The 13,877-nt window shown below is 57.4% G+C and overlaps 3 protein-coding genes across 7 annotated transcripts; 1 reads left to right on the forward strand and 2 right to left on the reverse strand.

The window, feature by feature from the left end:
• Positions 1-49: 49 nt before the first annotated feature.
• On the reverse strand, positions 50-3,752 carry FIBP (FGF1 intracellular binding protein). 2 transcript variants are annotated; one of them, XM_065881602.1, is made up of 10 exons: positions 3,574-3,752; positions 3,174-3,372; positions 2,846-2,972; positions 2,241-2,341; positions 1,625-1,758; positions 1,174-1,282; positions 1,033-1,096; positions 696-782; positions 511-608; positions 50-171 (listed from the first exon to the last, which is right to left on the reverse strand). In XM_065881602.1, the coding sequence occupies exons 1-10, from the start codon at positions 3,656-3,658 to the stop codon at positions 102-104; spliced, it is 1,074 nt and encodes a 357-aa protein (XP_065737674.1). In that variant the 5' UTR covers positions 3,659-3,752; the 3' UTR covers positions 50-101. The 2 variants fall into 2 exon arrangements, with proteins under 2 accessions (XP_065737674.1, XP_065737673.1); XM_065881601.1 differs by having other exon boundaries at positions 1,604-1,758; positions 3,574-3,658.
• A 1,629-nt stretch (positions 3,753-5,381) lies between these two features.
• On the forward strand, positions 5,382-6,630 carry CCDC85B (coiled-coil domain containing 85B). The gene has a single exon (XM_065882952.1). The coding sequence runs from the start codon at positions 5,798-5,800 to the stop codon at positions 6,404-6,406; it is 609 nt and encodes a 202-aa protein (XP_065739024.1). The 5' UTR covers positions 5,382-5,797; the 3' UTR covers positions 6,407-6,630.
• Positions 6,631-7,231: 601 nt separating this feature from the next.
• On the reverse strand, positions 7,232-13,344 carry FOSL1 (FOS like 1, AP-1 transcription factor subunit). Of its 4 annotated transcripts, XM_065882276.1 has the most exons (4): positions 12,993-13,344; positions 10,976-11,173; positions 8,958-9,065; positions 7,232-8,304 (listed from the first exon to the last, which is right to left on the reverse strand). In XM_065882276.1, exons 1-4 carry the CDS (start codon positions 13,080-13,082, stop codon positions 7,885-7,887), a joined length of 816 nt encoding a protein of 271 aa, XP_065738348.1. In that variant the 5' UTR covers positions 13,083-13,344; the 3' UTR covers positions 7,232-7,884. The 4 variants fall into 4 exon arrangements, with proteins under 4 accessions (XP_065738348.1, XP_065738350.1, XP_065738349.1 ...); XM_065882278.1 differs by lacking the exon at positions 10,976-11,173 and having other exon boundaries at positions 7,885-8,304; positions 12,993-13,082; XM_065882277.1 differs by lacking the exon at positions 8,958-9,065 and having other exon boundaries at positions 7,885-8,304; positions 12,993-13,082.
• Positions 13,345-13,877: the final 533 nt, after the last annotated feature.

The following is a 13,877-nucleotide window of genomic DNA, read 5'->3' on the forward strand; positions in this document are numbered from 1 at the left end:
ACACACTCCCACACGCGGACCCATAATTGTACCCACTCACAGCCTCCTCCAAAGTCATGGCAACTTTATTGTCATTGTGGGCAGGGCAGGGGGAGGGGGCCTCAGTCATGACAGAGACGCAGGAGGCAGCCACGGAGGGTGCCCATGTAGCGGTCCCAGAGGGCCTGGTGCCTGCAATGATAACAGTAACGGGATCGGCTGGCGTTTACTGTATCCCCCTCGTGTCATGACACTGCTCTAAGTGCTCTCTACACCTTCACTTGTTTGATCCTCACAATATCCCTATGATCCTCATCATTATCACCCCCAACTTATGTACGAGGGGACTGAGGAAAGGAGAGCTTAAGGAACCTGTCCAGAGTCAGGGTCACAGCTTCCAAGAGGTGGAGCTGAGACTCTAGTCAACACAGACTTCCACCTCCAGGGCGACAGAACAGGGAACTCTGAGTCTGCAGGAGGGCTAGGCCCCAGAAGGAGGCCGGCAGAGTGAGGAAGCCTGGGGTGTCTCACCGGAAGCCATCCAGGGAGTGGACCGATGCCGCGTACTGATTCAGGAAGAGTCGCACATCATTCAACGGCCAGTGGTCGGAGCGGCAGGGTTCCACGAACTGTGGGTCCGAGGTAACATCTAGCACTGGTACAGCCCAGGGACAGGCCAGGATGGGGATCAGAGGGCAGCGGGCAGGACAGCTCACCTTCTCCACAAGGTCCACAAACAGGTCTCTGACATCCTTATTGTGGGTCAGCTTGGCGGCCACATTCACCAGCCCCCGGGACAGGTTCTGTGGGGCAGGGAGCCTGGGAGTTCTGCCTTCTGCCCAAGAGGCTGGGGGCTGAGCCCAAATCTATCCACCTCCCTCAATCAAATAACTCCCCATTGTTTTAAGAGCTGGCTCCCCCTTCATAGGCAGGCAGAGGGAGCAGCAGCGCCACCTGCCGGTCAATCTCAGGCATGAGCAGAGCTGCCCGGAGGGGACAGTGCTCTGGAGGCTGACGATGCCAATGAGACAGAGGCTGGATTGGGCCACAGACCTTGAAGTTGGCTTCCATCTCAGAGAAGACCCCGAGCTTTCCCCGGAGGGCAGTGCACACCAGGCTGCAGGGAGACAGGGTCAAGCCCAGAGTCGCCTCGGCCCCCACTTCAGGCCCCGCCCCATAGACCCCAAGGGTCACCTCTTGTGCAGGTCCAGAAGGTCCTTGTCAGCCACAAGCACCTTGAGCTCCTTCAAGTCCTGGAGAAACTCCTTGTCTAAGTCCATGTCCATGTCATCCGCCTGGGGGTCTGAGTGAGGTCCATGAAGGGAGTTGGGGTGGGAGATAAAAACCCCTCCTGTGACATCCCGAGCCTTCCTCCCCCACCACCTTATTGCGCCCCATGAGATAAAAGAGCAAGTGGAGTGTGAGGGACGTGGAGTGACTGGCCCCAAGCCATAGGGAAGCCGTGGGCCCTCTGTCTGCAGACGTGTGGGTGGGAACACCGGACTGGGAGCAGAAGTGGCTGGGGAGGGGCCCTGAAGAAGAAAGGATGCTGGGAACGGGGGCCTGCAGGAGAAACCGCTGGTGGGAAGCCAGGCCCTGAGAAGGTGAGGAGGCGTCCAGGCACCTGGGTCGGTGGGGGCCTCACCGACGGCTCCGAGGGTCCAGTTCTGGATCATGAGCTCAGCACAGAAGGCAAAGTCCCCAAAGCTCAGATACTGCAGTTTTTTCTTCCCCGTCTCAAAGCGATTGTTGGCAAAGAAGACGATGGCTGCATAGTCCCTGCAGGGAGGGGAGAGTGGGCCCATCAGGGCTTGAAATTCCTTCTTAGCAAGCAGCTCCCACCTGCAACACTGGCTGGGCATCCGAGTTCTGGCCTCTCTCTACCCTAACTCACTGTGTGATGTGTTTCAAGTCACTTTTCTCTGGGCCTCCTCATCTGGGGAAAGAGAAGGTTTCAGCCCAGGTCTCCTAAGGGACACAATGGGAGACCACAGGGTAACAGCTACCATTCACTGAGTACATACTAAGCCCCAGGGGCTGTGCCATCATGGGCTTTCCATGTGGCACCTCACAACAGCCCAGTTGGTGAATGGCTGGGCTGGGATTCAAACCCAGGCCAGTCTGATCCAAAGTACAGACCAGGAGTGGGATAACCATCCCCCCAGCCCAGCCAGGAGGTCAAGCGGGTTGGTGTGGGGAACATGGACCAGCCTCAGGGCGCAAGGAGGGGGAGGCAGCTGGCTCCTCATCTAGCCCCTCACCTGGCCAGCCGGTCGGACAGGAGGAAGTGTTGCTGGATGTTATCGACCAGGGAGCCCCGCATTTCCTCCACCACCTTGAAGACTCGCTTAAAGTTGTCAAACTGCAGGGCAGTTAGAGGAGGAGAGAGGACTGGTCAGAGGTTGCTCACCCAATAAGCTGTTTAGTGAACGTCCCTCTATCACCTACCCACCTATCCAGTCAACAGACACTGATGGAGCATCTGTTATTCCTTCAACAAACTATTAATTATTAATACCTGTTATCAATTCAACAAGTGTTCACCAGCTTCTGCCATCTTGCCTTGGATACATGTTTACTCACTCTTATCAATAAAGTCACCCCCATTTTAGCATCATGCTCTCCAGTTCTTCACTAATTTGTGCTGAAACTGACCCTCCTGGCTAAGCCCCAGGAAAGCTAAGGTCAGATCTGGGCTTCTGAGAGGTCACTCTGGCTGAAGAGTAGGGGATGGCTTGCAAGGGCCAAAAAGAGAGCAGAGTGGATATGAAGCCACTGCCACCGAGGTGCTGGAGGAGCCTGGAGGTGGGGCAGCGACCAAAGGGATGGTGTGAAGGGGTGGGATGCAGATGAGTGTGGTGTCTACCTGTCTCCGGCAGCTCTTGAGGGTGATGCCTGTTTTGGTGCTGATGTCATCCAGGTCTTTCTTAGTGCCCTTGGACAGCTTCTTGCCCAGCACCTCCCGCACAAAGGCCTCGTCAAAGGCATAGTACCTGTGAGGAGTCAGGGGACACTGCTGACTTTCCATAAAGGAGGTGAAAGGAGAACTGGCAGGACCTGGGTTTGGCCCCTTCTGCTCTCAACTTTCTCCCGGCCTAGATAAGCCCCGTCCCTCCCTGGGCCTCATTTTCAGCCTGCAAAATGGGTATATGGCCAGACTGGTTGGCGTCCCCACCATCCCGCCAGGTGAGCACCTCTCGATGAGCAGCGCCTGTCGAGAGGGCGGGATCTGAAAGATGAGCTGGTGCAGCAGCTTGGGCGGGGCGTGTAGCAGGCGCTCAAGCATTTGGAAAGTACGGTAGTGGTCCATGGTGTCGCTCTGCAGCACCGCTGCTGTGGCGCCGGTCTGCTCCAGGATTCCCGAGCGCACCCTCAGGGCCACCGCGTCGCTCACTAGGAAGTGAGCGCTAGCATCAGGCCCCGCCCCGCCGACCCCAGAGGCCCTTCAGGGATTCCAGCCCCGACCCCTATGTATTCGGTACTCCCAGGCCTCTGCCCACTGCCCTATAGGATGCCTACTCCTGGCTCTGCCCGCTCTCCCATCCAAAACAATAGCTCCGCCAAACCGGCACCCACAGACGGTCCCCCACAGACCCGAATAACCGTCCAGCCAGAGGCGATACACGTCCTCGTCGATGAGGGTCGTGTTCCCCACGAAGATGTCCAGCTCGCTGGTCATGGCAACGCCGGGACCCGGGCGCTACCGCAGCGCCCCAGCAGGAGCACGCACTGCCCGGGCCCGGCGCGCCGCCGCCGAGCCACTTCCGTGAGCACAGGCATTCGGCTCCCGGCACCCGGAGCCAGAAAAGGACCACTTCCGGGACACAGCGAGTCGGGGCAGGAGCGGCGAGGAAAGAGGCGGAGGCAGTGGAGTAGCCCCTCCCTCCTCCCCGCGGGAGGGGGAATCTCAGGCTCTCAGTCCCCACCCCACCCCACCCTCACCCCGGCCAGGTTAGCGGGAGGGCGTCCAGAGTCAAGGTCTCCGGCCAGTTTGACCTATCCCGGCAACCTCTACCCTCACATCCTTCTGGTTTTTCTCTGCCCTTTTCGGGGCCTCCCTACTTTGACCTGTATCCTAAATTTAGGGGCTCCACTGGGCTCTATCCTAAGTCTTTTCTCTGAAAAAAAGGTGTCTGGCTCATCCTCAAGGGCCCTTGCTGGGTGGGAGCCCCTCAGTCCATCCTGCAGACGAGCCCCTCTCCTGAACATGGGGCACCTGTTCCCATGGTTTTAACCCCCCCGACACACACTAATGACCTCTCTTATTCTGCAGCTTAGAGCTCTGTCTGCAAGTACACATCCAGACGGCCACCTATGTGTGACTCCACTCTGTCCCCCACAGGACCTTCAAAAGCCAGACAGACCTGTCGGTCTCCCGAATCTGTTTCTTTCCTGCATTCCTATCTTGGTGACAGCCCCACCATCCACGCTGTTCTCATACCAGAAACCTGGGCTTTCTCCCAGACTCCTCTCTCCCTACATTCAGTTCTGCCGATTTGCCTTCTGAATATTTCTAGTATCTGTTCTGTCCTCTCCACCCCCACTGGCACTGTCCCAGCCCACTCCTGCATAGCTCTCCTTGCCCATTGACACAGTGTTCTTAGTAATCTCTCTGCCTACATCCCCTCCCTGTGGTCCATCCCACACAAAGCCGTCCAAACAACCTTTTTTACAAAATACATATTTAAAAATGTTACTCTCCTGCTTAAATTCTTACTGGCCTGTGTAAATGCTCCAGCCTAGTATTGAAAACTCTTAAAAATCTGGCTTCTGATTACCTTTGTTACCTCCCTTCCTCTCTTACCACTATCTCTAAGCACCTGCCTTTCCAAAACAAACAAATAAACAAAAAACCCAAAAAACAAGCTACTCTCACGGTTTCCAAAGCAGCAAGGCTCTTTCAGACCCCAGCGATTTTCATCATGCTATTCCCTCTCCTTGAAATAGCTCTCTCATTACTTGCCAAAGTCCTATGCATCTTTCAGGGCCCCTCGGATATCACCTCTTTTGGGAAACCTTTTGCAGGTAGGGGGCGGCCCTCAAAATGTGCTCTTCTTCCATTTGCTTTTTGTTTAACGCAGCTCGTCTCCTCTGCCAGATTACGATCTCTTTAAGGACAGTATAAGGATATTGATCAAGTTTGTTTCTCTATAAGCCTTACATACAATAATAGTTTATTGAACAAAAGAATCCCTTGTATGCCCCTCCCACTGGGCAGGACACGGTCCGTGAGAGGGAGAATAGGCTGGTGGTGAGCCAGGACGTTTGGACTTATGTTTCCGTGGACTGGGAGCGATGCTCAGTGAGCCGAGACTCTTGAGTTCGAGCAAAGCTAGGAAGGAAGGAAAGGCGATCCGTCTGGATTTCGCCCGGGGGTGGGCAGGAAAGTCGGGGGCCGACCCCCGAATCTTGGTTCTCAGAGGGAGCTCGAGCTTGAGGAGGTTTCGAATTGGAAGGTACGAAGCTTCTAGTTTGCTGTTGACTGCCGCGGAGGTCGGTGACGCGGGTACCGAGTGTCCGCGAGAGTCGGGGACTCCGCGGTCCAGAGTGGGCGGGGAAGGGCCTTGCTCCCGGCTCCTTGGCACCGCCCCCTTCCGAGGGAGCTGGCTCGGATTGGCTGTTCTTCCTTGACGCCATGCAGTCCCGACCCGGCGCGCGCCCCGCCGCGTGCCCACCCCCGCGCGGCTGCTGCAGCCTAAGCTATCTCTACCACAGCCTGTCCACGGAGCGGGTGCCTGAGCCCCAGCGGCGAGGAGCTCGTCGTGGGGCTCCTGGGCCGCGGCGGCGGGCAGGCGATGCTCCAGAGGCTTGAGCAGCCATGGAGGCCGAGACGGGTGGCCTGGAGGAGCTGACGGATGAAGAGATGGCGGCTCTGGGCAAGGAGGAGCTGGTGCGGCGCCTGCGGCGGGAGGAGGCGGCGCGTCTGGCGGCTCTGATGCAGCGCGGCCGCCTCATGCAGGAGGTGAATCGGCAGCTACAGGGTCACCTGGGCGAGATCCGCGAGCTCAAGCAGCTCAACCGGCGCCTACAGGCCGAGAACCGCGAGCTGCGCGACCTCTGCTGCTTCCTGGACTCGGAGCGCCAGCGCGGGCGGCGAGCCGCTCGCCAGTGGCAGCTCTTCGGGACCCAAGCATCCCGAGCCGTGCGCGAGGATCTAGGCGGTTGTTGGCAGAAGCTGGCCGAGCTGGAAGGCCGCCAGGAGGAGCTGCTGCGGGAGAACCTGGCCCTTAAGGAGCTCTGCCTGGCGCTGGGCGAGGAGTGGGGCCCGCGCGGCGGTACCGGCGGCTCGGGGGGCTCTGGCGCTGGGCCGACACCCGAGCTGGCCTTGCCCCCCTGCGGTCCCCGTGACCTGGGCGATGGAAGCTCCAGTACCGGCAGCGTGGGCAGCCCCGATCAGTTGCCCCTGGCCTGCTCCCCAGATGATTGAGGGCACAGCTTCGCGCCGACGCCCGCCCGGATTGCTCCTCCAGCGCGGAGATTGCGGTGGACCTCGGCACCCGCTGAGGTCGAGGGGCCGCTGGCATGGACTTAGAAACCCTAACACTGAGGAGGGCCCCTGGCGCTCGCTGGCGGGGCAGGAGGGGGACTGGAGGCTGGAGCGGAGGGACTTGCTGGGGGCTGGGTGGAGGCTAATAAACAGGCGGAAGCAGAGCCCATGGCTGGGGCAGCGTCTGTTTGGGACTCGCCGGCGTTGGGACGAGGGCGGGGACGTTGAGACTGGGTACCATTCCCATCTGGAGGGACTGCAGAACTAAGGTGTCTGACTCCCCCATTACTTGCATCCTGCGGCGGGATGTGGAACCGGGGTAAGCCACTGGCTCCCCCCATCAGGCCCCAGGACAGGCCGTAATCCAGCCCCTGAAGTGGCTCCAGCTCCCTTCCCGGCTCCTTCCTGTCCAAGACAATGAGGCAGGAAGCAGGTGTTGGGGGCCTGAAACCCACTCAGCCGCCTCCCGGGAGGCTGGAAGGGGTATAACAGTGCCCTCCTTTGGGAGCACTGTGGGCCCCCACCAGGAGGAGGATGGTAATCCTCTTGGCTTGGCACCTCATAGCACTTCTGTGCCTCCTCTCAGTACTGGAGCTGAGGCAGAACAGAAGTAGCCTCACTTGTCAGATAAGAAAATCAAGGTCCAGAAATATCAAAGAATTTGTCCAAGGTCATGTAGTGAATTGGTGGAGCTGAAATGGGAGCCTAGGGCTTCTGGCTCCAAATCTTCTCCCTTTAGCCTCTGGGTCCAATGAGAGCAGGCTAGAGCTGCAAGCCTTTTATTCCATTTTGGCAGGTTTGTATAAAAATACTCTCTTTAGGAAAATAAATAGCAGCTGCCCACGCTGTGGAGGCTTGGAGCTAAAGTCTTCTCAGAGCTGGGGGCTGCAGGTCAGCTCATCATAGAAACCTCTGGCACCTCCTGAGCTGTTCCATTTAGGAGGGGCTGGCAGAGTGTCCTGGGTCAATAACCTGGTGCTGCTGGCAGTGGGGCTGGGTGGGTTAGTGTTCTCGGCGGGTAGAGCATCACCTCCTGTCAGGGGTAGGATTGGGTGAATCACAGGAAGAGGGTGATGATGACTATAGGGGTGATCTGCAGGGGTTTAGGGCTCCAGAGGACCTCTGAGAATCTACAAAGTCCCTTGGGAGCTGCCCGGAATTTTCTCCAACAAACAGGAACCACTTTGTCTCTGACTTAGTGCAAATTGTGCTAGAGAGGCCAGCTCTAGAGAAAGAGTGGGCAGCTTTGGTAGCCCCAAGCTGGCACTACCAGGAAGCAAAATATGCCCAGTCTCATCTGGAGGGATGGAGAAGAATCTGCTGGGGTTGGACATGAGACATGGTCCAGGCCAGCTGGACCAATGGGCAGGGAAATATTGGTGAGGGTAGCACCCGCAGGGAGTGGGGGCTGGAGTGCCTCATAAGGCCAGGAGGGTTGGGGAGCCAAGGGGGTCAGAAGAGGGGTCCCCACTGCTGCTGCTACTCCTGCGGTGGGCTGAGGCACAGGGCTCCGGTGTGCTGGGGTAGGTGAAGACCAGACTGGGGGTGAAAGGAGTCAGGGAGGGTGTGGTCATGAGCGTGGGAGTGTGCAATGCTTCGGGTTCAAGCACAGGCCCTGGGGAAAGGGAGATACAAGGCACAGAGCGGGAGGGGGCTGGTGGGCTGCTGGTGCCACTGGTACCGCCTGTGCCGCTGGTTTCGCTCTCCTTGGCCCCTTCCGGGATTTTGCAGATGGGGCGGTGGGCTTCCAGCACCAGCTCCAGGCGCTCCTTCTGTTTCTGCAGCTCCTCAATCTCTCGCTGCAGCCCAGATTTCTCGTCCTCCAGTTTGTCGGTCTCCTGTGGACGATCAGGAGAGGAGTCAGGAGGATGAGGGCTGAATACCGCGGAACCTCCCACTATGGTAGTGATTGGAAGGTTGGGGCGCGGAAAGTGGGTGGTGGTGGCGAGGGGGCGGGAGGGAGTGGGGAGTCTCCAGCAAGTCTGGACTACAACTCCCATGAGTCGATGGGAGAAAATGGGCACGACTCCCATCAGGCTTGGGGGGCATCTTCGAAGGACATTGTCGGTCCTAGCTTCAGCTCTGTTCAGAGAGAGACGCGCTGCAATTAATTTTTTTGTGGTACGCGGGCCTCTCACTGCTGTGGCCTCTCCCATTGCTGAGCACAGGCTCCGGACGCGCAGGCTCAGTGGCCATGGCTCACGGGCCCAGCCGCTCCACGGCATGTGGGATCTTCCCGGACCGGGGCACGAACCCGTGTCCCCTGCATCGGCAGGCGGACTCCCAACCACTGCGCCACCAGGGAAGCCCTGCAATTAATTTTTAATCACAGTTTCCTCGTCGGAGTGCGCCTCCGACAGGGAGCCGGGGGTGGGGCAGGGGACTTCATATACCGGCGCCCCCTGCGGCCCCGCGGGCTCTTGGGAACTGGGGGCCTTCTGAGGTTGGGTGGGCCGGGATCTGGGCACCCTCCGCACTCGCCGGTGCTCACCGCCTGCAGGAAGTCGGTCAGTTCTTTCCTCCGGTTCCTGCACTTGGCCGCGGCTAGCTTGTTCCTCTCGCGCCTCACTCGACGGCGTTCCTCCTCCTCGGGGCTGATCTGGGGAGGGTAGAGAGAGCAGTGAGGTGGACTCTGTGCTGCTGGCCCAGTGGTAGGAGCCTGGCCGAGGGCATGGCAGCGCAGGGGCACCCTCAGGCTGCGTTTTGGGACCTCTGCACCCCGACCGGTTCCCCGCTTTAGTAAGCTTGGATGAGTCATATTTCCTCCTCGCACCCAGCTTTTGCCTCCTATGATTCCTCTCGGAATGCCCTTCCCGTCCTTCTACAAACCTTAATCCTCCTTCTCTCCCAGGCTCAGCTAAGATTCCCCACCCGACCCCGGCCGTTCCTGGAAGCTTTCTTTCATTCCGCAGCTATAAGTGGCCTTTCCTCCCCTGAGCCTCTGGGACCAGGCCACTCTTTTTAAAAGGACCCTCATTCTTTTCAGTCTCTTGATAACCGAGTCTCCTCTTCCCCAGGGGCTGTAAGCACCAAGAGGGGCTAATGAGAGCTGCTAAGTAGTTGTTCATCGGGAATCTACTATGTGCCAGCTAAGAGCGTTACACAGATTCCTTTTAATCATTTAAATTTTATTTTATTTATTTTTTTATGCAGCAGGTTCTTATTAGTTATCTATTTTATACATATTAGTGTATATATGTCAATCCCAGTCTCCAAGTTCATCCCACCCCACATGCCCCCCCCACCCTGCTGCTTTCCCCCCTTGGTGTCCATACGTTTGTTCTCTACATCTGTTTATACAGATTCTTAACCCAACTTTTCGTGTAAGGAACTGAAGCCCAGAGAAGACGAATAACTTGTTTGTGGTTCCAGAACAGAAATTAAAATCCACTCACTCTATTTAACGTTGAGAAAGAGGCCAGCTGATGGAGACCACCTCCCCCGAAAGGACCCCACTCACAGCTCACAGCCTCAGTCTAGGAGTACCCAGGATCATGGCTGAAGGAAGTCCAGGAGCCTGCCTCTGGGGCTTACACCATGGTCTCCTTCCAGTTGGTCACAAAAGCCAGCCATTCTGTTTCTGGGGAAGTCACCCCTGGCCGATGGCACATCTTTCTTAGGATCCTGACGTCCTCCCCATCCTCTCCTCTGCTGTCAGAGCCAGCTCCTTAACGTGCAGACCTCACCCACTATAGTCTCAGATACCAAAATGCCCCAGGGAGAGGAAAGCGGAACCACTCCCTAAAGACCCTCTAGCTCTTATTCATTTACTTTGGCACGGACTTTATTAGCAGTGTGCTGCTAAGAACCCTGGTCTGGGAGGTAAGAGTTCCCAGCTCTCTAAGCTTCAAGCCTTCTCTTAACCTCCTGGTGAGACAGTGGTTTGACTGACTTTAGATCTGACTTTAGAATTGGACAGACCTGTCTCATTACTCACTACTTGTGTGATCTTGGGCAAGTGACTACCTCTCTGTGCCTTCATTTCCTTGGCTGTAAAACGGGGAATACCAGAGTTCATTCCCAAGAGGGTTTTCGTGAGGATTAAATGAGATAGAGAAACAGAGCCTCAGAGAGTAGCTGAAGGGAACCCTCCTCTTTCTGTTCTCTTCCCAGCAACATAGACAGCATAAGCCCGCCCTCTCCATACCTGTCAGCAGCTGGAGACCCTCTACTGTCCACACAACTTTCCACACATACACCTTACATGTTCTCACTGCTACCTCCTTTCCTTCTCCTGCCATCCCCTCTTCCTGGAATGTCTTTTCTTTCATCTTTCTCTCTATTCAAATCCTTCTAGGCCTGTAGGAAGCCTTCCTTGATCCAGAAGTGACTGCTTTGCCCTCTGGGTCTCCCCAGGGGGTCTCATCACTTTCTGTCTTGGCCAGTAGTCACCAGTGGGTCTGTTCTCCCCATGCCCCTTCTAAGCCTGTGTTCTGGGCAAGAGCTTATGCTCTGCACCTCAGCATCCCTGTGGGCACAAGAACCCGTGCAAACGCCACTGCTTCTTACCTGTTCACAGAGCCGGCGATGCACTGCTGGAGTTTGGCCCAGGGCCCGGATGACTCCTGGCCGGGGCTGTGGGGGACTGTACTGGGGGTAGGCCAGAGGCCTGGGGTAGCCGCTGGGTCCCAGGAAGTGAGGCTGAACCATCCACTGCAGCTCCTGGCTGCCACTCACAGTGTTGATGCTTGGCACGAGGTGGAACTTCTGAGGGATAAGACATGGAGGGCCAGGGATAAGGTCTCTGTGGATTGAGGGGCTTCCAGTAATAAAGTGTGAATTCCAGGTGCTGTCCCAACCACTTTACAAATACTGACTCATATAATTTGCACAACAGTATCTTCATTTTCTGACAGGAAAACTGTTGTCCCTAGACACACAGCCAATAAGTGGGAAGTGGGGTTTGGACCCACGCAGCCAGGCTCTTCTTACCCACTTTTGCACCCTGCCTGAGTCCCATCTACATAAAGAGGACAATGACAGCCCCTAACTTCGAGGGTGACTGTGAGAATCAGGTGAGAGAATGTGTGTGTGACAGAGCCTGGTAACTGGCAGGTGCCCAACACACAGGGGCCATGGTGGGCAAGAGCCACTGCTCTGGGTTCAAGCTAGCCCAGTTCTAATCTTAGCTCAGCCATTTACTGGCTGTCAGGGCGAATTGTTTAACTTCAATGTGCCTCCGTTTCCTTGTTTTTAATACTGTCATAGGTGAGGATTACAGCATTTCACTGATGCTAACAAGTTCCCTTCAGTAGCTCTGAAATCATAGTTGAATTGGCCACTTTTAAAAAAAAATTAGTGGCACAAAATAATGGTGGGTTTTAAAATCAGTGGGGTCTTGGATTCTGTGAGGTAAAGTAAATGAGGTGGAAACTGCCCATCACAACGCAAGGCTGCGCAGTATGCGCTCCAGGTATTACCTGTCATGATACTTTCAGCCAGAAAGGTGTGGAATGGGTTGAGATGGGGGCTCAGTGTTCCGGAGGAGAACTGGGTTCAAGCCCAGGCAAGTCTGGACAGCAGTGTCCCCGGCTCAGCGCTGCGGGCCCAGTGACCCAGTGACCCCAGTTCCGGGCCGAGGTGCCGCCGGCGGCATCTCCCGCTCCCGAGGTTGTCCGGGCCCGGGACGCTCCGAGCCAGGAAGGGAGGGGCGCTCCGGGTGAGTCAGCCGCCGTGACTCGCCGCCGTGACTCGGCGGAACGGACGCCGCTCCTTCCCTCCCCTAGCGACACGTGCTCACGGCCCCTCGACAGGAAATGGGCACCTGCAGCCTCCCGGGTCCCCCCTCAACCCTCAGCGGGCGCCGTTCGGTGCCGAGAGTCGGGGGCGCGGGAGTTGCCGCTGCAGTACCTCGCGCACTTCCGGCACCTCGCGGTTTCCACCGACCCCAACCCGTAAAAGGGTCAAGGGCCAGTCTCCCGGGGCCCACCAGGCTCCACTGCGCCGAGATGGGGATGAGGACTTGGCGACGGGGTGGGGAGGGACAAACAAACGGTCAGGCACACGGATGATCACAGACAGACTGCCGAGGATTCGCAGTCTGTCGGGGCTAGCCTGGCGGTGGATCCCGTGCGTAGGGACGTCTCGGCGGCCGCGGCTCAGACTCCGGACCTCGGAAAGTGAGTCCGAGATGGATCAGACCCTCTCTGATCCTGTCGGGGCTAGGACTAATCCCGGACTAAGGGGTCCCCTTCCGACGTAGATGGGACAAAGAAATTAGCGATGAACAGGAAGAAGGAAAGAAGGTAACGGAGACGGAGGGACAGATAGACAGCAGACAGAGACGGGAAGGGGTACGAGCGCGAGAGGGGATGTTCGCAGATGTTTGCTCCGCCCGCCGTGCCCGTTCCGCTGGGGTGTGGGGGAGAAAGTGCCCTTAGCGGAGAATGGGCATAATCCGCTGCCACTGCTCCGAGACCCATTCCCTGCTCCTTGTTCCCGGTCCCAGTCCCCGAGTGTGCGGGAGCGGCCCGCACAGTCCCAGGCTCTGTCCACCTGGGGATCCCAGGCGTCGGGTTCCTCTCACCTGCTGGCCTGTCGCCGGGGGCTGCGCCGGGCCGCCGTACGCACCACCGGCCCCGGAGCTCGGCCCGGGTTCCCCGTAGTCTCGGAACATGCCCTGGGCTGGCTGCCTTGTGGGGTCCGCGTCGGCGGCTTCGGTTCTGACTCACTCGCTCCTAGCGGAGTCTTTTCTTTTTATGAATGAGAAGTCCTCGGGCTGAACCACTTCCACTGGGGGTGGGAGCGGAGAGCGGGCGTATCGCAGCGGCTCTGGACAACTCTGGGCTCCACCTCTCCAGACGCACTGCCTTTTGTCAGTCCGCCCTGAACTTTTCATCGCTTCCTACGATCCAGTAGCCGACTTTTGTTGGGCAAAAGGGGAGGACTTGGCGGCCCCCAGAGACAGCGGCGGGTCCGCCCCCTCTGACGTAGCTGCCCATACATGGTGCAATTTCCTCGCGGCGCCCAGGTGGAGCGAAGGATTCCCCCGCGGACAGACGCACCTGAGAGCAGCCGGGCGCCCCGCCCCACCCAGCCCCGCCCAGGCATCAAGCGCAGACCTAGACCTTCGCCGCCAGACTCCGCCGCAGCCTCTCACTGCTTGGTCTGGCCTCAGTGTTTGCATCCGTAAAATGGGACGAAATAATCACATAGCGAGCTTGCCACGCGTGGGAAGTTGGAATGAAGAATGTGAAAGGGGTCTGGAAACTGTAAATCGGATTATAAATGTGATTGATGTAATTATCATCATCATCATCATTTACTGCCAGGGACCGTGCTACTGCCATCCAAGTCTTGGCGTAAGGCCCACTCAATTGCATTGTTTTAGGGTTCAGGTATACTAAAAAGTGAATAAATGACAAACCAGGGTTACCAAAATGGTGTATATTTTAAATGCTTACAATGACAT

The sequence above is a fragment of the Phocoena phocoena genome, chromosome 8 (genome assembly GCF_963924675.1).
Source record: "Phocoena phocoena chromosome 8, mPhoPho1.1, whole genome shotgun sequence".
Lineage (NCBI taxonomy): Eukaryota > Metazoa > Chordata > Mammalia > Artiodactyla > Phocoenidae > Phocoena > Phocoena phocoena.

Bases quoted from the DNA above. Each gene is read 5' to 3' on its own strand.
- CCDC85B (XM_065882952.1), top strand. From the start codon at position 5,798: ATGGAGGCCGAGACGGGTGGCCTGGAGGAGCTGACGGATGAAGAGATG.
- FIBP (XM_065881601.1), bottom strand. From the start codon at position 3,658: ATGACCAGCGAGCTGGACATCTTCGTGGGGAACACGACCCTCATCGAC. The intron at 1,759-2,240 runs GTGAGGGGCTAG...CCCTCCCTGCAG, and splicing joins CTGTCCGACCGGCTGGCCAG to GGACTATGCAGCCATCGTCT. The intron at 609-695 runs GTGAGCTGTCCT...TCGGACCCACAG, and splicing joins TTGTGGACCTTGTGGAGAAG to TTCGTGGAACCCTGCCGCTC.
- FOSL1 (XM_065882276.1), bottom strand. From the start codon at position 13,082: ATGTTCCGAGACTACGGGGAACCCGGGCCGAGCTCCGGGGCCGGTGGT. The intron at 11,174-12,992 runs GTGAGAGGAACC...CTTATCCCTCAG, and splicing joins CCCCGGCGACAGGCCAGCAG to AAGTTCCACCTCGTGCCAAG. The intron at 9,066-10,975 runs GTAAGAAGCAGT...TACCCTCCCCAG, and splicing joins ATCGCCGGCTCTGTGAACAG to ATCAGCCCCGAGGAGGAGGA.